Source organism: Seriola lalandi, unplaced genomic scaffold (genome assembly GCF_002814215.2).
Source record: "Seriola lalandi dorsalis isolate HSWRI2012SDOR001 ecotype SW California unplaced genomic scaffold, Sedor1 jcf7180002054654, whole genome shotgun sequence".
Classification (NCBI taxonomy): domain Eukaryota; kingdom Metazoa; phylum Chordata; class Actinopteri; order Carangiformes; family Carangidae; genus Seriola; species Seriola lalandi.
The window spans coordinates 894,933-919,665 of record NW_019525207.1 but is presented as its reverse complement, the minus strand read 5'-3'; the positions used below and the strand labels follow the sequence as shown (position 1 = coordinate 919,665).

At 41.4% G+C, this 24,733-nt stretch overlaps 2 protein-coding genes across 3 annotated transcripts; both read left to right on the top strand.

Moving 5' to 3' along the window:
* The first annotated feature begins 5,844 nt into the window (after nt 1-5,844).
* On the top strand, nt 5,845-9,381 carry LOC111665548 (tubulin beta-4B chain-like). Its single transcript, XM_023420592.2, has 5 exons — nt 5,845-6,084; nt 7,306-7,414; nt 7,504-7,614; nt 7,819-8,063; nt 8,145-9,381. Exons 1-5 carry the CDS (start codon nt 6,028-6,030, stop codon nt 8,955-8,957), a joined length of 1,335 nt encoding a protein of 444 aa, XP_023276360.1. The 5' UTR covers nt 5,845-6,027; the 3' UTR covers nt 8,958-9,381.
* A 980-nt stretch (nt 9,382-10,361) lies between these two features.
* On the top strand, nt 10,362-20,224 carry dennd1c (DENN domain containing 1C). 2 transcript variants are annotated; one of them, XM_023420591.2, is made up of 23 exons: nt 10,362-10,522; nt 11,029-11,093; nt 11,774-11,817; nt 12,496-12,545; nt 12,635-12,754; nt 12,890-12,959; nt 13,054-13,134; nt 13,230-13,295; nt 14,230-14,283; nt 14,483-14,593; nt 14,906-15,006; nt 15,081-15,126; nt 15,246-15,347; nt 15,794-15,919; nt 16,122-16,223; nt 16,623-16,713; nt 16,851-16,891; nt 16,998-17,048; nt 17,149-17,196; nt 17,321-17,428; nt 17,698-17,780; nt 18,184-18,397; nt 18,489-20,224. In XM_023420591.2, exons 1-23 carry the CDS (start codon nt 10,506-10,508, stop codon nt 19,488-19,490), a joined length of 2,793 nt encoding a protein of 930 aa, XP_023276359.1. In that variant the 5' UTR covers nt 10,362-10,505; the 3' UTR covers nt 19,491-20,224. The 2 variants fall into 2 exon arrangements, with proteins under 2 accessions (XP_023276359.1, XP_087033898.1); XM_087177772.1 differs by lacking the exon at nt 13,230-13,295.
* The last annotated feature ends 4,509 nt before the right edge of the window (nt 20,225-24,733 follow it).

Below are 24,733 nucleotides of genomic sequence, written 5' to 3'. Positions count from 1 at the left end.
TGTGTCTGCCTGTGGGCCATATCTTAATATGCATACAAGTGTGATTTCCACTTATGACTCAGTTTTTCTTTTGTTTCTTGTTTCATTTTTTGAAGCTCTAAGTAACTCTATAGCATCAGACATGAAAAGCATTTCATCTCAAAGCACATGCCAAGAAACGCCACGCCATTTTTGCATACATCTACGTAATGCTGTGGAAAGAGAGAGACTCTTGTTCAAGAGATGTGGGCATTGAGCTATGACTCAGAGAAGCAGTTAGCGAGGAAGAACCATAATTAGTTTAATGATATCAGTAAACATACACTTACATTAAACCCAGCATACTACAAACAGATTTCAGCACTGATTCTCTTGGTATTTATCCTTCATAATGTAAGAAGTGTAAGCCACAAATTACGGGTGGTTTCCCACGGCTCAAATGATTTCCACAATATAAAAAAGGTGGTCAGAGGATTAAAAAAAAAAGGTAAAGTAATGAAGTAATGAAGGCAGCAGAGTGGCAGAGTGGTGTGTTTTATTGCCCTGTGAGCTGTGAGCTTTCCCCCCATAATCCGAAGACATTGGGATTTAAAATTGATCTTGAAAAAGGAGCAGGGATGAAGGAATCCTCACAGCAAGAAACCGCTGTGAAGTTTGCGATTGATCCCAAATTTGTAAATTCTTTTAATCTTTTGCTCAAGTATGTTATAGTAACTGTAACATATATGTTACAATATTTACTCAGCATCAAATGGATGTTTGAGAGCAATCATTCATAACAATCTATAGCAAAAAGAGCAGAAAGATCTTTCACAGTAAAACCCACGAGTACTTTCTACTGAAGTAAGAGAAGGTGGTCTAAGCTGCCAAACTGTTTAAATTACAATCTTTCCTGCTCTTTGTTGCTATAGTGACTAAGACTTCTAACAAAAGATGCTTGCCGCAGAGACCCAATCAACATCATGTTGCATGTGTGTGATAATGAACTGTGATATCATTGATAGTGTCATAGCTCTTGTGGTCCGTCCTCTACCCACTCCTTGTAAATTTTTATCCACTTTAAGGTAATAAAACTATGTGCTGCATTTGCATACAGGACACACAAGGCTTTAAGCACACCCAGTGCAACTCTGTGAGCCACATGGCTGACTCTTCAAACACATAATGATGACCTTGTTTACACACAGTCAGCTTCTGTGGTGCTCTGCTGACTGATGTACGCTCCAGCCCTGTGAAGTCTACAAATGAAATTTTTTTCCACACAGTGTTGGCCATTAGTTATTTATGACGCCCTTCATAACATTGAACGTTTGAGAGGAACCCTCATTCTGTTAAGTTTGTATTCCACGCACAGTTACGCTGGAGTGCTCGGATCACAGATGGCCCAACGTCTCGGAGGTTATGTAAATCATATTGCAGAATCAGATTATATTGTGATATATCGGTATATTTGTAGATAAAATAGCCATACAGGAAATTCTTTTTCTGAAATGCCTGAAACATCAGGTTTCCCCACATTGATGCAAAAAATCCCTCTATAGCCTTAACGCAGACCTGCTCAATGACCTGCAGCATGGCCCACAATGGCCTCATGCACCACAAGATATTAAAGGGAAAGTTAGTGGCAGAATTTCTGAAGAGTGACACATTTCAATCATCTCATGGTACATGACATAAAAATATTGTTTAAACTTTATGCAGCCTGTAACTCACAGTCTGACTAAGTAAAGATAATGCTTTACATTTGTGAATGCTGACCCTTTTATTGTTTTTATGCAACAATTTTTACATTTGTTTATTTTTGATTTATTTTGATTTACTGTTCTTCTTTTTATGACATAATATGAGAGAAAACTGTGGATGTGAGAGGAATGACAAGAGGCAATAGGCAGATTTCTGCAGGCTTGTGGTACATTAATTCATGTATCACTTATCTTTTATTAACCTTTCACAGGAGCAGTGATTTACTGGATGAATATCTACTCAAGATAAACACAGAATCACAGCAATAAAACAGACTTGCATGAAGTTTTCATCTTACTTTAGTTTAGTTTTTTATTTATTTGAAAGGGACAATGCAATTTAACATAGTTTCACGAGTTCATGTGTTGCACAAAGAGTTTATATCTATTGCTAATTCTCAACTCCTGTCCCTAGTCGTGCTTTTACATGTGTAATGTAATTAAAACAGTCCATAGCAAATGATGTTGTGTGTAAATTATAAGTTTTATTCCTTCCCTTCACTAATCTTTACTTTGTCCTTCTTCGATTCCATTTCTCTGCTTTCATTTTGTGTGTGTGTGCACTTGTCCTTTCAAAGTGCTGACTACCCTCTTCAGTGATGGGCGTTTCCGACAAAGAGGGTGGTTTTATGACCCTCCTTAATGAGAGGCAATGTAACTGCCAGCCCTGGCATAATATGACAAACTGCCGGTCGAGTGTTCCCCTCGGTGTAACATATTTAAATAACCACAAAATTTATGAGCAGTAAGAACACTTAAGGAAGTATGTGTGTGTGTTTTTCACGTGTGACATTTTAACAAAGCATACTGGGAGGAAAGGGTGGATTAGACTGGACAGTCGTAGAGCAGAAGTTGCAGGGATGATGGTCACACTGGTGATATGGGAGGTGAGACTCCGAGAGACAGACAGATTGTGATACTATAGGAGAATGTGACCTGAGGAGTTGAGAGTTTGATGGAGCGCTTTTAATGTGCAACATTAGGATAAGTTCTGAAAGAAGGACAAAATGCTGTGCACACTTCATATCCTCCCAAGGAAAGGAGGAGGCAATTACAGCAGTGAATTTCAATGTGTGTGTGTGTGTGTGTGTGTGTGTGTGTGTGTGTGTGTGTGTGTGTGTGTGTGTGTGTGTGTGTTAGTCTTTAATTGCTCTACTATCTGTCTTCAGGCATTCAGGAGTCTGTGAAAACTTAATGTGCCCCTGAAAAAAAGATAAACATCAGTATATTAAAAAAGGTATGTGAGCGAGCAGGTGAGACTCAGTTTACCAGATGCTGTTTTCATCTTTCATAAGTAAATCAGATTATGTCTCAGTATTGAAAATAATTCACAAGGCAAACAAAAGGAATTATCCGTTGGCATATTCAAATGCACATACAACGGTGATGGATGTAGAAGCCAAAAAAAGAACCTTGCTTGTTATATGTTCAGAGACATTTCATCAGTTTTCATCAGGATATTGTATGCCTACTACTTTATGCAATAATGAATGCACTCAGGCTTAAGAGCTGCCTTTATAGAGGTGAGTATTGGTGAGTTTTAGTACCCGCAACTTTACAACCCATAAAATGTAAGATTTAACCAAATTAATTTAAAAAAAAAAAGAGCAGTAAAGGGACAGGAAGCTGTTCAGCTGAACAATAATAGATCTCTACCGCCCTTCTGTGGATATCAGTTGTAACTACAGTGATCAATGCTGGACCATCAGTCCCACAGCACAAATACATATACAGTTATATGTAAAGTCATATCTTGTATACCCACATACAGTATTGAATCAATGCTGTTTTAATAATAATGATAAACTTTCTTAATGCAGATCAAACTAAGGTTATGTGTTAGAGTGCACTTGGAGCCCCATTTGATGATGAATATATGGTAGACACTGTATATTATTTTAATGTGGAGCTTTAAGAAATCCTGTACGTTATTATTTTTTATGGCCCAGCATCAGTAACCCTTTCTCTATATTTAAACTAATGAATGATCAGTTATAAGAAACACAGCTGACTATTCACTCAGACAAATTGAGAGTTAATATTTTACACTGCACTGTAACTTTTATTCTCCTGTTTTTCCTTTTTAGCTTTATTTTTATTTCCAAATTCAAAACTTTTTCGATCGTATTTAAATGTCTTTTTACTTGTGTTGCTATTATATTCTGTCTTGATGCCTTTTTATGCTCTATGTAAAGCACTTTGAATTGCCTTGTTGTTGAAATGTGCTATACAAATAAACCTGCCTTGCCTTGTTTTTTGTGAATCTGTTGGCTGTGTTACAACTTGTTTCAGGCTGTGGCTGTGGCTGAGGTACTGACTGGTTACTGTGCAGACAGCGGCTGGTGGGTCTCGTGGAGTTGGCTGTAGGTTATTTGAGGTAAGGAAAAGAAAATGCAATAAAAACAAATCTAGTCAATCTTCAACCTTAAGTCCAGATACTGTAAATCCACATCGTGATCACTTGTGATTGGTGATTTCATTTAATTATCTCTGATGTTTTCTTTGGAAAAGGCTGACTGCTGAAAGAAAAGGTGGGGGAATGCCATCCCATTTGCAGACTATCACATTCTGCTTCCTTCCAGGCTCTGTTTTCAAACTTCCTGTTTCTACAGGCAACAGCACAAACAAAATAACAAGCTGCTTCCAAGCGATGTACAACTTTCAATTGGTTTGTGCAAACAAAGTATTCACTGAGGACACTGAGGTCATGTCAGCTTGCGAGGTGCCCAGGCACAAACTATTGCCTTTAGATACAGACACATGTCGAGTCATAGAACCAAGTTTGATTGATGAATACTGGAACTGGGCATGTCAGGGCCCAACATCAGTTATGACATGGATTGTATCTTTGTGTTCCAGGGAAAAGTCTTTTCCCAAAAGCAGCGTAAGACTCAAAACCAGGACACAATGAGTGCGTGTAAACAACGGCCACTTGTAAATTGAGATTTGATTATACTCCTCAGCAGATAGATTCGCGTGTCACAGCAGTACAAGAAGCAGTCTAAAGAGGTAACAGATAAATAACTATTTCAAGTGAATAAATGCAGCAGAATAAGAATGCTGTTGTTGTCTGTCCCCATACGTTAAAAAGTAGTTCGTAGGCTTCAGGGCCTTTCCTATCATGCCTGTTTCCTCTGGAATAACCTCGCTGCTGACATTAGACCGTCTGACATTGTTAAGGCTTACAACTCTCTTTTTTTGCCCTAGCTTTCAGTTAGTAGCCGTTTCTTTGATTATTTGAGGCCTTGTACCTGTTACCAATGTCCTGCCACTGGTCGGTCTCTCTCCTATGGGAGCAGTGGTTGTGCAGCTGTTTGGTGACATATGGAAGGTAATCTATTTCCTTCCAGATCCATATCCTTCATATACTGTATGGTTAGTCTATCTGTAATTTTGTAATCCTACTGTAATTTTACTATGTTGCTCTATTTACACATCACCTATTGTTTGCATATCTGTTCATCCTGGAAGTGGGATCCCTCCTCTGTTGCTCTTCCTCAAGACAACTTAAGGAAGTTGTTGTTTTTCCTCCCATTAAAGGGGTTTTTGGGGAGTTTTTCCTTGTCTGAACCGAGAGTCTAAGGACAGAGGGGCGCTGTACAGACTCTTAAAAACAAATTTGTGACTTGTGATATTGGGCTGCATGAATAAAACTGGCTTTATTGATACTGAGGCAAAAGTTCACATTAGTGCTAGTCCCTGCATGCCAGTGAGTCAAGCTCATGCCAACATTAATCCTTTATCCAGGAAATAACAAAAAAAAAAACCCACACCTAGATACACATTTGCCACAAGTTAACATGCTATTTGTATATGATTATAACCTATGTGACAGTTTATTCGGCATCCTTACATCTAGCCATCATTCCTTCACAGGCTAATGTCAGCCAGATTAAACCAGATGTTACACATGGTGCAGTCCAGTGGCTTTTCGAGGGCCTGAATCAAGCTTTAAGGTCGTTTATCTCTTCATTCTTATCAACCCCACAACAACCGGTGTCTGTTCGGGCTGTCTTCCAGCCAGCCAGCCGGCACAGGCAGGCTAATTTTCCGGCCGTGCCCGGTTCCCGTTGCCATGGAGATGACGTCATGCTGCAGCACCGGGATGAACGGCGCAGTCGCGGACGCAGGGAAGGGCGAGACAGAGAGCTTACAGCGCAGCCACAGCTCCTCCGCCATTCAGACACTGTTGACTGAGTCGGGAGGGCCAGGACGGACCAGCCAGCAGACCCGTCGTCAGCTTCCAGTGTTCCCCTGCAGCAGCAGCAGCAGCTCTCTGTGAGACTCCCCACACCGCAGCGACAACATGCGTGAGATAGTGCACCTGCAGGCCGGGCAGTGCGGGAACCAGATTGGAGCAAAGGTATGAAAACACGCATGCAACCCGTTGGCGTATTACCGACCTGTTAACTGCAGTCGGCTTAATGTGATCGAATTTAGTTTATTCTTGTTGCTGCCTACGTGTCTGCTGTTAAGACGTCATGCTGCCCACAGGAAATACTAAATAGGTCAACACAGTGGAGTGGAAAGTGTTGTATAAGACTGTGGTGAACGCAGCGTACAATAGCATCCTTTAGGATGGGCGGTGGCGAGCAGAGACATCCCCGCTGTTGTCACTTGATGCCCTTTAAATGAGCGCATCCACCTTAACTGAGCCACTGTCACAGAGTGTGTCTGCGATGTAGTTGGTGTGTGTATTTCAGGGGAGATTGTTTTTTTCTGTTGCAGTCAGAGTTTTGACACTCCTGTGTGTGTGTGTGTGTGTGTGTGTGTGTGTGTGTGTGTGTGTGTGTCTGTGCGTGTGTGTGTGTGTGTATGTTTTTCTTTTTCTTTTTTTCCCCCTTTTTTCGGTGGTGGTGGTGGTGGGGGGGGGTAGAGAGAGAGGGGTGTGGCTCAGAATGCACTGGAACGCAGACAGGCAGTTTTCAACACTCATGAGATCATATTAAATTAAGAAGTACGCCTATTGACTGATATTTTAATACCATCCCTGCATCAAATAATGGGTTAGGCATTAGCCTCATTTCAAGTAGTAGTTCAACCAATCCTTTAATGGGATCTGTGAACCTGATTTAACATTATTCTGGGCCTGCAGCTGGCAAGTTTTTATTTATCCATTAATCTGTGGATTGTTAAACAGAGAGATAGAGAAAACTAGCCATCACAAGATGACATCGTGAGATCGCCTGTTTTATCTAATAAAGAGTCCAAACTCCAAAGATAAAATTTACAGTTATGTTTAATAGTAGTGGCAAATCTTCGCATTTGAGAGGCTGCTACCATAAAATAGTTTGAAACTTTACAAAAGACTTAAATTATTATTCTGTCATCAGATTTGCTGTCAGTTGATTTTCTGTTGAAAAGCCATCGATGAATTGATTGCTTCGGCACTGTAATACTCACTTGGCGAGGCTGCTGCGGCTCAACAAGTTGACCAGGATGTACAGGGCAGTATAAACAGCAGGCCATTTACCGCACGTTCCTGTGTTGAGATTTTAAAATGTCAGTAGTTAAATTCAGCCTGAATTATACAAGTTTTTATTAACTTGTCTCTGCCTAATCTCACCCATCGACCCGTCTGTAGTTCTGGGAGGTGATCAGTGATGAGCATGGCATCGACCCAACTGGAACCTACCACGGAGACAGCGACCTGCAGCTGGACAGAATCAATGTCTACTATAACGAGGCTTCAGGTCAGGACTGCTAAAAAACACTGTGAGCTTCTAATTTTCTGTCTTTTCTTTTCTAATAAATAGTTTTGACACATGCATTTGTGTTCAAGGTGGGAAGTACGTGCCTAGGGCCATCTTAGTGGATCTGGAGCCAGGCACTATGGACTCTGTCCGCTCCGGCCCCTTCGGACAGATATTCAGACCTGACAACTTTGTCTTTGGTATACACGATCAGTCACACACACGCACATATGTTGGTTATTACACAGGAAACAATAAAATCATGTTAATTATCAGTTTATGTGCCAGAATTGCTGCAGTCCATGTTGAGAAGTACAACAGTTTTTCAGTTTAAATGACCTCTTGGCTTGATCCATCAATTTGAATATTGCAAGAGTAAATTGTAATTAATCCATTCCTTTCAGGTCAGAGTGGAGCAGGTAACAACTGGGCCAAGGGCCACTACACAGAGGGAGCTGAGCTGGTGGACTCTGTCCTGGATGTGGTGAGGAAGGAGGCTGAGAGCTGCGACTGCCTCCAGGGTTTCCAGCTCACACATTCCCTGGGCGGTGGTACCGGCTCTGGCATGGGAACTCTGCTCATCAGCAAGATCCGAGAGGAGTACCCCGATCGTATTATGAACACCTTCAGCGTTGTGCCCTCTCCTAAGGTACGGTGATTATGTCACACTTGTTTTTGGTACTTTATTCTGGCTCTTCATCTCCCTGACCTTCGTATGTTCTGCCTCCAGGTGTCAGATACAGTGGTAGAACCCTACAACGCCACGCTGTCTGTCCACCAGCTGGTTGAGAACACAGACGAGACATACTGCATCGACAACGAGGCCCTGTATGACATCTGTTTCCGCACCCTCAAACTCACCACACCCACTTACGGAGACCTCAACCACCTGGTCTCCGCCACCATGAGCGGGGTGACAACTTGCCTGCGTTTCCCCGGCCAGCTCAACGCTGACCTCCGCAAACTGGCCGTCAACATGGTGCCCTTCCCTCGTCTGCACTTCTTCATGCCCGGCTTCGCCCCCTTGACCAGCCGGGGAAGCCAGCAGTACAGAGCCCTCTCTGTGCCTGAACTCACTCAGCAGATGTTTGACGCCAAGAACATGATGGCCGCCTGCGACCCGCGCCACGGCCGCTACCTGACCGTGGCCGCCGTGTTCCGTGGCCGCATGTCGATGAAGGAAGTGGACGAGCAGATGCTGAATGTGCAGAACAAGAACAGCAGCTACTTCGTGGAATGGATCCCCAACAACGTCAAGACGGCCGTGTGTGACATCCCGCCCCGTGGGCTCAAGATGGCGGCCACTTTCATCGGCAACAGCACAGCCATCCAGGAGCTGTTCAAGCGCATCTCCGAGCAGTTCACTGCCATGTTCCGCCGCAAGGCCTTCCTCCACTGGTACACCGGCGAGGGCATGGATGAGATGGAGTTCACCGAGGCGGAGAGCAACATGAACGACTTGGTGTCCGAGTACCAGCAGTATCAGGACGCCACAGCAGAGGAGGGAGAGTTTGAGGAGGAGGGAGAGGAGGAGGTGGCCTAAGGCTAAAATCAATCATCATTTCTCCGCTGCACTCATCATAACTCCATCCATCCGTCCATCCACTGATTTCAGGCCTTCTCTGCTCTCTTTCTCTGACTTTTATTTTTATTTCCCAGCTCTCTCTTGCCCTTGTATTCCTTCTGTTTCGTCTTCTCTCTGCCTCTCCTCTCTCTTCCATTGAGCCCCCTGTCCTCCTCCAGGAGCAGGATTCCCAATACTACACTGACCCTCCCATCTCAGTGCTAATGTAGAGGTAGCTAACACAGGTGTGCTTGTGGTCTTTTGTCAGTAGCCTTCTGTTAATGTTCATTTATCATCATCAGTCATGCAGTTCCATACCTGGGCTAATTATTCAATAAAACTCCCTGAAATTTGATCACTTGTCTAATTTGGCACTGATTGAAATAAACTTATTGGAAAAATATGCCTTTGTGTTATTGAAGTTTTCCTGTGTGATAGATTTTACATTTGAATACATTTTAAAATTATATACAAACAAATCAAGGAGATAGCTACAGTTTATAGTTATAGAAGTAAAGCTCACTCTGTAAATCCTTCTGATAAACCTTTACAAAAACATACTAATCTTGAATGAAATGGACCAAACACTGTATCAGCAACTTTTGAGGATTCTACTCTGATTGTCACAGTATGAAGCAAACCAAAATGGAGACCTGCATTGTGTAGAGATTAGGCAGTGTTGCTTGAACACCACAAGGAGGCAGTATGAGATCTGTGTGTTTCCCTGAGCAGGATGTGGACACCTGATTGTCTCTTTTCCACTTAAAAAACTGTAACGGCAAATGCTCTGTTATAATGTAAATGCCTATCCTGTTTATTTGAGCAATAACTAAACAAACCGTGTCAGTTTTCCATATATGGCTATATGAGATATTCTCAAACCAATGCATGTCTTTCAATGTAAATCAAGCAATAAACAGATCCTAAATAGCAGCTCCCGTGTTCTTGGCACATCACAAAAGGATTCATGAATTGTGGGTACCATTTCTTTCATGTGTTTATTAATGACTGTTCTTTAAATGATAGATTATCTGGCAATGGCTCTAATGTAGAGATGAAAAATGAAATCAAAGGTGGAGAAAATAAGGGGAATTTTTTTATGCAAATAACAATGAGGTCACAGAAATGCAATTTCTATAACAAATTTATATATATTTGCTATTTATATATTTGCTGCAGCTGCTCATATAGATACATACCATTTTGATTTGAAAAAAATAATAATTACAGGCTTAGTAAAGGGCAAGCAAAGGGAAGTTAAGAGGAGAGAATATGAATAAGAATTTGGAGAGGTGGTCTTGTAACAGACGTCATATGCATACATTGACACAACACACATAATGAGATAGATCAGGAAGTGTTCTGTCACTCCTGCGCTTATTGTGCAGACTGCTTCCTTTGCTGTTAACCGCCTTATTAGTTTATACTGTCGCTACATTGGGGAGGGGTGGGGGGGGGTGACCGTTACCTCACACACCTGCTGAAGATCTCTGGACAAACACATGGACACAGACACATTCCGACAACATGGGCTCCAGACTGAAGTAAGTTAATCGTGTCATTTGAGTTGAACTTCCATCATCATCACTCTGCCCGTCAGTCTGTTCTTGTGGTTTTTATTACTTCCTCTCACAACTGCACAGGAAGCTTCCTGCAGCAACTCTGTTGCCCTGTATCAGTTGCCATACACTTCATGGTAGACGCATTTTTGTTCAACGCAGAGCAAGACTCTTTTTCAATTACATTCAACCAGCATTTGAATATTTTAATGTAATCACACTCAACTCTTTCTGTATAACGTATCTAGTCACTACTGAATACATCACATTTTACCCTTGTCTTTAAAAACCTATTTTATATTAACCTGCGAGCAGAATCATTTAGGTTTTGCAGAATTGTGATTTCGGTAATGTATAGTCTATATGTACTGTATATATATATTTAATTATGCAGGCCCACTGGAATGTCTCAGTATTAATGTGACCATGTTTGGTCGGAAACACACTGTAAATATAATCTCACATCAGAGTCTGAATCTCTTTCCTGTCAGACAAAACCCTGAGCGAACTTTCTACTGGTTCTTTGAAGCATCTTGCCCAGTAGCCAGAGACAAAGGTGAGGCCTCTGTCTTCTTTCCCAGCAGCGTAACTGGGCCCAGGTAGTATTTGCAAATACAGTGTTTTCTAGCATGTGTTTCAGCCTCCATTGAGTACTAGAAGTGTGCCATTTGCGACAGCACAACTCATATCTGCAGAATGATTTGTAAGTAAAAGAGAAGTAGATTAAAATTGTTCCTCCTGTGACTCTGTTCGTCATCTTCTTGTCATTTTCCTACGTGACACACCACACCGATCTGACTGTTAACCACCAGCTGAGATTGGCTTCAATCATAAAAAGACACACACTAAATAATTTCTGTCTTGTAAATGGTAAAAATGTAATGGTTTTGTGTATATGAAGGTGTTTCTGTCGAGCTGAGAGTTGCTCATACTTCCTGTCATGTGATCAGTCTAACCACACAGCCTGTCTAGTCATACTTGAAGGAGATGGGGGCATGTTGTGGTAATCTGACAGCCTGCACAGCTGAGCGTGAGCTGAAGGGGTTAAAAAACGTTTTGTTTTTTTGTTGTTTTGTAACTTTTATTGAATTTGCCCAGTTTAATAATTCGTGTCACTCATTTACTCGTGTACAACAGAAAGACTTTGCCTCACTGTGTATTCTGTAAAATACAAATAAAATGGAGAATGTTTGGAGAACTATCAATGATGTTCATTCAGTTGTTTTGATATTTCAGATCCTGGTGTACAGTTTCAGTTTCCAGAGGACTTCAGTGATGAGGTAGCCACTCATGGAAACATACAGCATAATATTTGTGGATGTGTTGTCCGGTTGAAATGATCATAGCAGCTTGTTTTTAGCCTCATTAGCAGCATGGCTCTGGGGATTGTAATGTCAGTCAGTTGGTTCGTCTGGATGATATATTGACTATAATACTGCAACAAAATAATAATATTATGATGAGGTGCCATGCAATGTTAATAGACACTCATGGTACCCAGAGGATCAATCCTAATAACGCTGCTGATTTGGTGATTTTTCTTCTATTCCCCTCATGAGGAACTGTAACAAAAATTTTACTTTGCAAAACTAAACTCACATTCCCATTAACCTCAGCTGTACCTTGCATTTAGTACCAATTAGAAAATGTCACAGTGCTGACATATAACAATAAGATGGAGATCATGATAGAAATTATACCTACTAAGAATCAGGACACTTCTGCAGAACTAGCTGACGAACTTGAAGAATTTCACTGTTGTTTTGGCGCGGGGTCTTCATCAGGGTGAAATCACTGAAACACGTTGCTGAAAGAAGACTCTTCCTTTTAGACAGTTAGTCTTTTTTTATTTTTTTTATTTGCTCCTTTGTTACTTGAGCATGTAGTTGACTGAGGTAACAACAGCACACTCCACTTCATGTTTCATTTTACACACACAATTATGTCCCACTTTCTAGGAGTCCAGTCAAATATTGCCCAGATTCTGCTTCCCATATGACATACAAAGGTGAGTACACTGCCTCGTTGGCTCTTTACTCCATCTTCTAGCTTGTTTGTTTTTCATGTGTCCACCTATCACTGCATTCGTTTGCTCAGAGTGAGGGATGGAGTGGCCGTGCAGCACTTTACTTTTGTTCTGACTGACCTTGAGGGATGCCAACGCTTCGGCTTCTGTCGTCTCACCAACAGCACAAATACCTGTCTTTGCATACTCAGGTACGTGCCTGGGGTGTGAATGCATGCATGTGTGTGATGTGTGTGTGTGTGTGTGTGTGAGTGTGTGCATGGGGCCAAGTTGAACCATGTCTTTAACGACATGCTAAAAACCACTTGTATTCAATGTCATTACAGCTATCTTCCATGGTTCGAAGTGTTTTACAAACTTCTCAACAACTTGGCTGATTACCTGACAAAAGGACAGGTGAGTTTCCTCTGCTTGTGTGGAACAGTTTTGCTCGTGTATTAGTTTCTGATTGATAGTATCATTACCATAACCGCCATCCTCTTCTCAACAGACCAATGAGATGAAAGCGCTGCTGGGCGCCCTCTACGCGCAGCCCATACCACCGGCAGCTGGATCTGTCACTCTACAGATGGTAAATCTCTAACTAGCCAATAAGAACCTGCGGTCATACCTGACTTAAATGGCTGTTTTTCTGTCAGTGGTTAGCGTGTTGTGTTTTTTTCTGAGGGAGAGCAGCTATTGGTCAGCACAGAGGTGTCCCATCCTGTTGGACACCCAGAGGGGCAAGAGGGGGTGAGTCCCACAGGAGTTCATGTGGTCTGGAATAATACCGAGTAGAGACAGACTAACTCCTGCTGGAAAACTTCAGCTGTCTGTGCTTGATGGCTAAACCTGATGTGTGTGGACTAAAACCTTTTCTCTCACCCCAAAGCCAAACATAATACGATTAACATCTAACAGTCAATGTGACGTTTGGAACAGTTGTAACTGTATGTATCCATAACCCATGAATAACCCACAATTGTACTGACCCCACAACAAATGTTTTGTCTTGCGAGAAATTGCCTCCATGTGGCTCAAATCTACAGCTGTGTGTATTTTGAGGATTTTTGTTTCAAGAGTTTCATTCCAAAATGGAAAATCCTCCACTTGAAAGAAACATTCAATCATCTAAAGCAATTTTAGAGCGTGAAAATATAGAAAGTATTATTAATGAAGTTGTAATCCATACGATTTCGGTCCTAATTGATGTGGAGACACCCATGGTTACCGTGGTAATGACTTAACTCTGGTTTGCATTAGCAGTAACTTAATACAGCTCTGATGTGACGTGAAGCAACTGAAGGCAATTTTAATTCAGTGCAGTAATGGCAGTCTACGCCGCTAACAATGAAACCTCTACATTGAGACGTAATTACTGAATGCAAACACATGAATGGCCATTGCAGAACAAAATGCCAACCAGAAATAGTATCTTAAGCGTTATAACTTTAACGTTGTGTCACAGTAAAACATAAACTTACATAAGATCACTGTAGTTTGCATCTAGCATTGTTCTTTACTGGATACAGAATTTTGGAATGAAACCCTGAAGTCTGATCCTGTAAACTTTGATGCATCTATGTCTGTAAGATGCTGAACATACTAATCCAACTGAAAACAAAACCTTTTTCTTAAATCCCCACAGTTTTCTCAATCATGTTCTGTTTCACTCGTTTTTGACCAGGTTCCATACTTCATTGCTCCAGACCCCAGAAGTCTCCCTTCCATTCCTGAAAATGTGAGTATGTTGTATGTTGAGTATGATTAAACTGAATGCTTGGTTTGTAGCATATATCCTTTACAGAGCAGGTGGGCTGTTATTTGTGCCCTTTGCCCGTTTAAACTGATATGTGTGTGTGTGTGTGTGTGTGTGTGTGTGTGTGTGTGTGTGTGTGTGTCTGTGTGTGTCTGTGTGTCTGTGTCTGTGGGTTTACCAGAGGAATTTGACAGAGCTGATTGTGGCAGTGGATGTGGGGAACCTGCTCCAGCTCTACGCCAGCATGCTGTTTGAGAGGCGCATCCTGATCTTTGCCAGCAAACTCAGCACTGTAAGACGCACATCATTCTTCCTTACTTGTGTGAAGACGCATTTTCATTCTGTGGAAACCTACGCTAAACCATATTTCAACTCTTACCTGTTAGAATTCACCTAACCCTTGTGAAGACCACCACTTTAGCTTCTGCTAAATGCAACCACAGGCAAACATTACTCACTGCAGCTAGATAAATCTCCATTGTACTGTCTTGGATTCACACATTGGCCACCACATGTGGCCTCTAACAGACCACACAGGCATGTTTGTGTCTTCTGTGTGTTGTTGTGTTGTCTGAAACCAACCTCCATTTTGTGTTGTGTGCAGCTGACGTCTTGTGTGCATGCACTCAGCGCTGTGTTGTACCCAATGTACTGGCAACACATCTTCATACCTGTCCTGCCACCCCACCTACTGGACTACTGTTGGTAAGAAGTCTGTCTATCGAGCCAGCTAGCTATCATTGACTTTGGATTCACACATTTTTTGTATTTGGTTACAGTGCACCTATGCCTTACCTAATAGGGGTCCACACCAGTCTATCTGAGGTAAAGTACCGATTAAAACTATTTCACTATGTCTCACAATTTACCAAATCTATGAATCTACCACATTTGTCCCCGCAAATGGACAAATATTATAATGTGTCTTTGCGTCTGTCTGACAGAGGGTGAGGAGTCGTGGGTTGGAGGAAGTTGTGATTCTAAACGTGGACACGAACACAATAGAAACCCCCTTCGACGATCTTAAGAGGATACCTTCAGATGTGGTAATAAATAGTCTGTGTCAGTTTGTATGTGTTTGTGTGATTGTATGTGATACTTCTTGTTTCCCACTTAACATTCATTTTGTTTTTATCGTGATGGAAAGTGTGACTAAAATGTTATTTAAATGCTTTCTAAGATTATGGTCTGTAGCATGGAATCAAGTGACACTTGTTAGCACAGGAACCACAGGAACTAAACTAGGAAATAAAAGTATGCATTCCCTGTTGCATTTCCACCACATCTGAAGAATCATGAAGATTAGGTAAATGAAATCATTAACAACAGAAAAAAAACATCTCTGTCATTTTAGATAGTTATTGTACTGTAAATAAATCCCATTCAAGTTTGGGATGCTCAGCACTTGACACTCTCATGAATAGAGCACAGCAGTAGCACCGTAGGTTGCTCTGAATTAATGTCCTAGCTGTGATTGTAAATTTGCTTGCAGATGTCCGGGCTGAAGGTGTGTTTGAAACGTCAGGCTGTGTCTCCGGGCTCTGGTGTCTCACGGGCCTTCCTGAAAGCTCAGGCGCTGCTGTTTGGAGGCTACAGGGATGCACTGCAGGGTCACAAGGTCTGTCACTCTCAGACTGGCTTTTTGTAGGTTTAAGTATTTGTATTTTTAATAATGAAACTAACAACAGTAGAGTGAATAATTGATAGTTTGTTAAAATATATTGCTTTCACTTTAATATATCTCTGATTTAATTATTTTATTTTTAATACTCATTCTTGTCTTTAGTTGTGCCTTTCTCTCTCTCTCTCCTTCTTTGCAGGAAGGTGAAATATGTTTCAACGAGGAGCTGTTTCTGGACCACAAGTCTCACAGTATGAGGCACTTCCTACAGTGCGCCATTCATTTACAGTTCTTCAAACAGGTACACCCTGTGCCTCATGTAGTTTGGCTGCCCCCTGCTGGACAGATACTGCAACTCTAACACTTGAGAAGGGCTTGTCGGGCAGAGAATTAAAGTGAAACAGTAAATAATAGTTAATAAATTATAGATAAATAATAATAAATGAATAAATAATAATTGTGTTGGACACCCTTTGATGAAGAAACATAGACTAACGAGTTGCACCTAGTCTGGGTTGTTATTTACACCCAGTATCTCGACATTTCACATGGTTCAAGCCACAGGATTGTATCTTGGTTAATAAAGTTCAATTTGTTGTGAATTCATTGGGACTATCCTGTCCAGGTGTTACATTAGATTGATTTTCAAATATTTAGATAAAAAATAAATAAAATAATATCAGTTTATATATTTTTTTAGTTCATTGATGACCGCCTGGATATTCTGAACAAAGGCAATGAACCAGATGACCTCTTCGAAGATGAGATCCTTAAGTGTGAAACAACAGCCGGTGTGTATCTGTCTGTGTGTGTGTGTGTGTGTGTGTGTGTGTGTGTGTGTGTGTGTGTGTGTGTTCAATTTTCTACGACTCACTTATCACTTATCCTCTTTGTATTTTTGTTTCGTTTTTGTTTTGATTATTTACAGGAAGAGGCAAATCTTATCAGCAGTTAGTTGGTAATTTAAAGGTAAGTTCTTTAAATCTTTATTGAAACTACTTTTACATTTGAGCATTTGTTTCCCATCCTGTTAAAAATAAAAGTGTAACACGGATGGAATTTGCCCTTTTGATAGAAGGGGGGAGGAGCGCTAATCCTCAACATGAAGTCAAAGGCAAACATCAGGGTGAGTGCAGGCTGAGGTGTTTTGGCAGGTGGGGAGGGCAGGTGAAGTCTGTCTGCAGTACCAAAACAATTCTCTTCATTGTTTTTTTAATCTCTCCCAGGCCAAAGGTCTCGCCAGGTCTGGTTTGAAAAACTTCCTGATGCACAAGGTGGGCTTGTATTTATGTGGGCATGTGTTTCAATAGGTACAAGTTCTGCTGTGGTTTTACTGTAACACTTTTTCCTTGTGTGTGTGTGTATGCATGCATGTGTGTGTGTGTGTGTGTATTGCAGACCCATGATGAAGAACACACCCTTCAGAGAGGAGGGTCAGTGTCGCACCGCCGTGCCCGATCTGACTGCCTGCAGAATCGCCTGCCCATCACACAACACTTTGGGAAGGTGAGATCTCTTTCAAAACAGCAACACTTCTCATTTTCATGCACCATCTGTAAATCTCATTCATTTTTAAAGTCTTAATAAATTGGAGATACCATCCACTCATATTATATTCATGACCTAATCTGCCTGTTTTGCTTTTTTTTATATTTTTTCTTTGTGCTACTTTTGTTGCCCTGTGTCACTGTGATTCACGCCAACATTTGTCATGTTTGTTGTGGGGATGTTGCGTTGCGATCCCTTTGCTTTGTTACTATGTTGCCTCATGTCAGTCACGTCCCCGTCGGCCTGTTAACAAGGTTAGGGCTCCAACGGACCAGGAAGACATGAAGGACAGTGGAGATACATGGGATGGGTGAGCAATGGTGCAACGTAACTGAGTACCCTGATTAAAGTACTGTACTTAAGTACAATTTTGAGAGTAGTTTCATTTTCTGCTGGTTTATACTTCTATGTCATTGAATTTCAGACAGAATATATCAAATTGGCTCCATATCTAACTAAATGGCTCCAATCTACATAATAAAACAGTGAAGGGGACCATTCTGCATAAATAGTACCTACTATTTTTTGCCGTTAATAAGTTCAACATTCTGATGGAAAGACTTTTATTGCTACTTTTACTTAAAAGATCCGATTACCTGTTCCACCAGTGGGGTTGAGAGACAGAGAAACGGGGAAAGGCAGGAAAAAGATTGTAATACACAGTATGTGTTTTCTTGTTTGTGCTGTTATGTGTGTTTCCTGCTTGTTATTAGGGCTGTGTCTGGGCCTTCAGTTGAGCCTGGCTCTGAGCCCCAGAAGGATGAAGAAGAAGGGGAAGATGCACTGCTGTGTGACTCGGAGGAGATGGATTTGCTTGGGGAGATTTTTGACACACTCAGCTCCCGGAGCTCCCATGACCGTGGCCTGCTGTACGGCACACGCAGCCTGGATCTGTTCGCACCAGACAGTCATGACTATATCACAAAGGTAAGAAGTGAAGGAACTGACACACACACACACACACCCACAAACAGACACGCATTTCTTGTCTAACATGGGCTGTTGCTGTGTTTTCCAGCACGGTCCAGCCAACCCCAGCCAGGAGAGCCTGTCACTGTCCATCAGTGGCAGTGGCAGCCTGCACAGCTGGAATCTGGAAACCACAGAGGAGCTGTCAGACCTGACGGGGGACTCTGATTGGCTGTGCCAGGACACCAGCCTACGAGAGGAGGAGGGGTCAGAGAGTCTGCTGGCAGCATGTGAAATGGGGGAACAAGAGAGGGGACAGAATGAGGGCAGAGAGAAACAGGAAGAAGTGAAGGTAGCAATAAATGGGAACCAAGGCGAAGACATAGACAACAGAAATAACTTTAAGGAAGTGAACTTTGAGGAAGAGAGAAAGAAAGATCAAGAAAAGAGAGAGAGTTTAGGAGAGGAACCTGTGAAAGAAACATCGCAGAAGCAAGAGGATGAAGGGTTAAAAGAGAAGAGGGAAGATGAGAGGAATCAGTGTGAGGAGGTTGCTGAGGCACGAGAAGCGGAAAGAGAAACAAATAAAATGCAGAAAATTGTAGGAAGAGAAGACAATGGAAAAGAGAACCAAGAGGAGAAAGACAAAGACGCGCAAGGATCTTTAAACAACCTGAATCCCCTTGATCCCAACACAGTGGAGGAGCAGCAAGGACAAGAGCAAATAGCCAATCCAGAAACGTCAGGTTCTCCTGGCTCTCACAGCCTCACTGCTGACCCTAAACCTCCAGCAGGTCAGGAAAAAAGGAATGAGGAAGTAGTAAAGAAAGAAGAACAAGAGATAACACAAGCCCCCCCTCCTCCTAAAGTACAATCTGCTGTGGCACGCTTCCAGTCTCAGGCATCCAGCCAGAGCTTACAGGCGAAGTCTGGGACCAAAAGCTTGGCCGAACCTGGGAGACCGTGCAACCTGTCGCGGAGCAGGGAGAACACACAAACTCACCCGCCGTGGGACTCAAATATATCTGAAGAGAACGACCGCTCAGAGGCACATGAGGAAGGCCCTTCTCCCATCAAAGTGTCTGAACTTAAGAAGAGATTTGAAGCTTGAAGGATTAAGCTGTTGACATTGGTTTTTTTTTTGTTATTGTCAACAAATCACATGAAAAAGACCAAAATCAATAGTGTGTATGTCTCTCTTAATATTTCCTATACTACCCATCTCTCCAGCCCGTCTGTGACTCCAGGTCCAAGCTTGATTGTTGCTGGAGTAAAGAGTGCATTTACTGGAGACTATTTTCAGCCATAGATTTGAATATTTACAGCAACAGGGCGCTGAATGTGCGACTGAGTCAGTGTGTCAGTGGCAGTGACTCGCTGCCTCAGTGCGACACAGGGATTTGTTTCTGATAGTTTTCATTGGATCTGTTGACAATAAGGAAAACAAAGAAAAATCAACAGACTTATCGTTGGGGGCACAAATTTGCTGTCAGGTGACTTTGCCAACATTTAGCAAATATTTAAACAGATTTCTGAATATTGTATACTTGTTGAAATGATGGTCAATTGCTCTTAGAATGGAGGAAACTAGGCAGCATGGCTGAAATAAAGAAATAATTAATTTTTTAACAGTGGGGACATGAAAAGGTTTGCAGATCAGCTACTGTATGATGGTGCATTTATAAGTGAGAGTATTCTACAAATACATGTGTGTGAGATAGATAAGCTCTCCACCAGCTACTGCCCAACAACTGACAAGTTCTGAGGATAATTACTGTTTTTGGTAACACAGTATCTAAATAAATAACTTAAAACCTTAATAAACTTAACATTTTGAACATCAAAGACATTTTCCCCCTTGCCTTCAATGCTCTAAGACAAGGGATAGAAAGAGCTGTAGTACTGGGTGTGCACATTGGTTTATTAATTGAACACTGTATCATACACATTGGTTAAGCATGAAATCGAGCTTCTCCAAGTTGACATAAAAGTGCATCATAGTCACCGTCACTGTTTTTAAATCAATCTCCTTTGTGGAAATAGTGTAAAAGACTATGTTTTATATATAAATACACAGAACACACAGTACAGTAAAAATAAGAATGCGCTTTGTACAAATACAAAACATACTTCAGCTCATGTTCCCCATGCAGTGAGAGTGAAGGGAGTGTCTGTTAAGATAAGGAAATAACAACAGAGAGCGAACACACACAACATATTTACTCTTCTCATGCAGTGTAACAGGTGGTGGAATTGACAGTCTGATCAGTCTGTTGTCACTGGGAATGAAAAGGTGCAGCACAAACAGTGTTCAGTGTGTTTGAAGATTTCTGGTGCAAAAGACAAACATAGCTGATCCCCGAGGACAGCAGCACAGGCAACGACAGAAAACAGGAGGAATCGATCCCCAGGTTTACACGGTGACAGAAGAGTAAAGGTATGCGAGGCCACTTTTATCATATGAGACGTTCCTCTTTAGGCAGCGGTAAAGGAAGGCCAGGTTTCTCAGATCCCGCTGCTCCTGTCTGTTTCCTCTCCTCTGCACTGGGCCTGTATGTTCCCTCCATCCTTCTTTTCTTCCTGATGACACACAGCAGCAGCAGCAGAGACAAGCTGAGCAGGGACAGCACAGTGGAGACCAACGCTGACACTGTAGGTAGGAACAACTCCTGCATCGCCATGGTGACACAGAGCTGGGGAGGGAATAGCACAACAGGTCAGGCTGTCAGAGGGGTCTGTTAATGTATAACTCCAGATCAAAACACTGATGCTCATATGCATCATGTAAAAAAAAAAAAAAAAAAGTCTTTGTAATGCTTTGGTCTATTATTTCTCATTAAGTTTTAATTATTTCCAAAATGTTCCAAAGAAAGAACTATGTAATTTGGTACAAAAAACAACAAAGTGTAACCTTGAGAATAAGATCAGCAAACCAACTGAACATAGTAAATGTGTCTTCATCCAAGCTTCCAATTCAACTTAAATGTAAAGTTTCTATTAGTAAATGTATTAGTGAGTAAATATTCCCATAGGTTTAAAATAATTTTCTCTTTTGAGAGAATTCACATGCTTCCTGTGATCAGTACCACATCAGACGATTCTTTTCAAGAGACCTCAAACCTCATCCCCCAGTCTTCCTTGTAACAAACAGCTAAACTGTGTTTAGACATTTAGTCAGCGCCCGCCTCCCTGAGCAACAGAAAGATCCGATAAGGTCTGTGAGGCCTGTGTTCTTACATCTCCAACACAGCATCGGTTTCATACACAAACCGGGGATGAACCTCATCTTACGCACAAGAACAAAGGCAAAGACCACATCGGTTCGTCAGATTTATGTGGGTATAGGAGGCCTATGTGAAATCACATTTTATTTGTAGAACACAATTTGTGAAAAAAGGCAGTTCAGTGTGCACATGTTCATATACGTAAGAGAGAAACAGATAGTGGAGAAGTGGGTTTGGAAGGTGGGCTACATACTTATGTGCCAGACTGAAAAAATAGTAGGGCTGTAAAAGATCAGTGTGTTCCTTATCGATTGATCTGCCGATAATTTGCCGATCAACTGTAAAACAATTAGCTTTTAAATTTATCAGAACATACAAGAGAATGTTCATCACGTTCTCTTAAAGTCCAAGTTGACAGGTCGCTTGTCCCAATCAGCTGTCAAAAACCCAAAGGTGTAGTGTTTAATATTTATTACTTATTATTATTATTATTATTATTATTATTATTATTATTATTATTATTATTAAGTATTTGCCAGTTCATTTTCTCTAGCCTAACTAATCAATTAACCTCAATAATTTGCACTAAAGGATTATGAAAGTGGAAAAAGCAGAAGCAGGGTTGGTGGTTGGCAGTTAAAGCACATGAAAAAAAAGGAGAAAGACTAAAAGCCAAAGGCCAAATGACCTAAGTGACCTGAAACCAACGTAACTGTCAAGGAAATGTTGATCTTTCAGGGCTGGAGAACTTTGAGTACCAGGAGAAAGATCTTATCAATTCATCACACTGACTGGAAGACCACTAAAATGTTTAAGAGGACTATTATGTCATTGCCAGGACAGGTTGCATCCTTGGAAGGAAAAAAAAAAAACTGCACTATAGTATATTTTGCTTTTCCATTTGTGTAAAACAGGAGAAAACATCCGTCCAATCCCACAAAGTATTTCAGTTGAACCAAGAACCTCTCTGACAAACAAACAAGAAAGTTTCTACACATTTACAGAAGGCATATTGTACTGCCTGCACAGTTAAAATTAGAGGTATTCCTCACATATGAAACCCTAACTATCACTACCCTACCCTAAATACCACTAGGCCTAATTAATGAGTCTATAAATTGGCATGTGATCCTTTGATAGGTAACACTTTACACAGGACAGGTAAACACTCGCTCCTGGCAGGAACCATAAAGGTATGAAATATACCAATAATGATGCAGTGGAAGGCAAGTAAGGAAATACAATAAACTCTCTATATAGTCCTTACACAATACAGACAACAGAAAAGAAATTGTATTTACCTGGACCTATTCAGACCAAAAACACTAACCCCCCCCCAGACGCATGCCTGTGCTCGGCGGAATGCCACAGGTCCTGCTACACCTGTCTAACCAGTACCCTCTCAGCTCAGTTGAGCGCTTAGCTGCTGCTGTGAGCTGACAGGTGAAAAGCTGAGAGCTGGAGAAATTAAGCAGCTCCTGTAGCTCTCCAAACCACGAAGCCGCGCAGAAACAGTTTCGGTTGTAACTCCGCTCGAAGGTTACGTGGTGTTTCCTTTATAAAAAAAAAAAAAAATTATAAAAAAAAACCGGTGGGAGTTAGTTACCTGCCGGCTATGGAGCTTCGAGGTGAGATGACCGATGTGCCCCGTGTTGACCCCTGGTTTAAAGCAAGATGCTCCGGGAAACCGACAAAACTCATAATCCAGCAGTCAGGGGTCGACGTACCGCGACATAGCTGAAACTATTTTCTTTCACGCTCACCTGCCCTGCTCCACCTGCCACTACCAATGCAAATGAGCCTGATCACGTGTTCCATCTGCACCAATGAAGAGCAGCTGCTTATCAATCGCTCTGCCTCTCTCTCCCTCTCTCTAAACACTACAATGATACAATAATACAATTTAATTTTTTTTGTATTAACACAAGTCACAGAGCTCACTACTGAGAGTATTTGGATTGATTGTATTTGCTGTGACAAACGCAAAAAAGTCAGTTAGGTTTAATAATTATAGAGAAGAAGCCTTGCGCAAGCTTAGAGAGCTGTTGTTTGACATCCCTGGACAAACGGCTTTCTGGCCTGGCCTACTTTCGTTATTACCAATCAAACAAACTTTGTTCAGATGAAACAGTAGGGCTGCTTGCACAGGACAACGACAAACTGACAGCTGTAGACTGAATAGGGCTTTAGAGAAAAGACATAATCTACATTTGATGAGTTATACAGAGAAGCTTCTTTTTGTAGATCCTTTCTTGTCATAGGTGGGAAGAGTATTATACTCCTTGAGCAGAATTACTGCACTGTTACTTCTCTGAAATAGTATTAATGAAAATTACCAGTTAAAAGTGCAGAACAAACAGCAAAATGTAACCCCAGGTTACTTTTTTGAACTTTGAAGGGTCGAGTTCTCAAGCTTTAAATATATGGTTACACAACAGTTAGCTCCGATCAAGACATTTGATTGGACGAGAGGTATTCGAAGCGTGCTGATTGATTATAACTGCAGTGGGACTTTTACTACATGTATCACTCCGCTTCACAGGTGTTAACCATTAACCAGCCTTACATTTATGTTCGTTATCTATCTTAGATTGTAACAAACCAATATATATCCTGGAATATATTTTCAGAAATAACATCTGAATTAAATTATATATAGTAGTCAGAAGAGCATGAAGGGAAGAAGCCTGGATACTTCAGCGCACACCTGAGGCAACGTGAAGACAAATTAGCAAGCTAGTGTGCAGCGTGACCGACTCACAGCCGTGCTGATATTCAGTACATCATTCCCCCTCGTGTTATAGCCAATGGGAAAAAAAACAATATTGTTTAATTACTACACACACATAATTATGCATATTTATGCATCGTAATGCAGACATACTTGCCTGTAAGTCTAAATCTATTTCCCATATTCATGCCTGGATATTGTTCGACGATTTCAAACACTCCTAGTGGACCATACAATTTACAAACCTTGACGTTAGCTGCAGGTTACCTACCATGGTACCTACCCCACTCCTACTACTGGCTGCCATCCTCAAGGCTACTTACAAAACAGTGGGTAAATGTAAGTAGCAGTAGCTAACTATCTCTCTTGTTTAATACGATTTACTTTCTTACCTTTTGA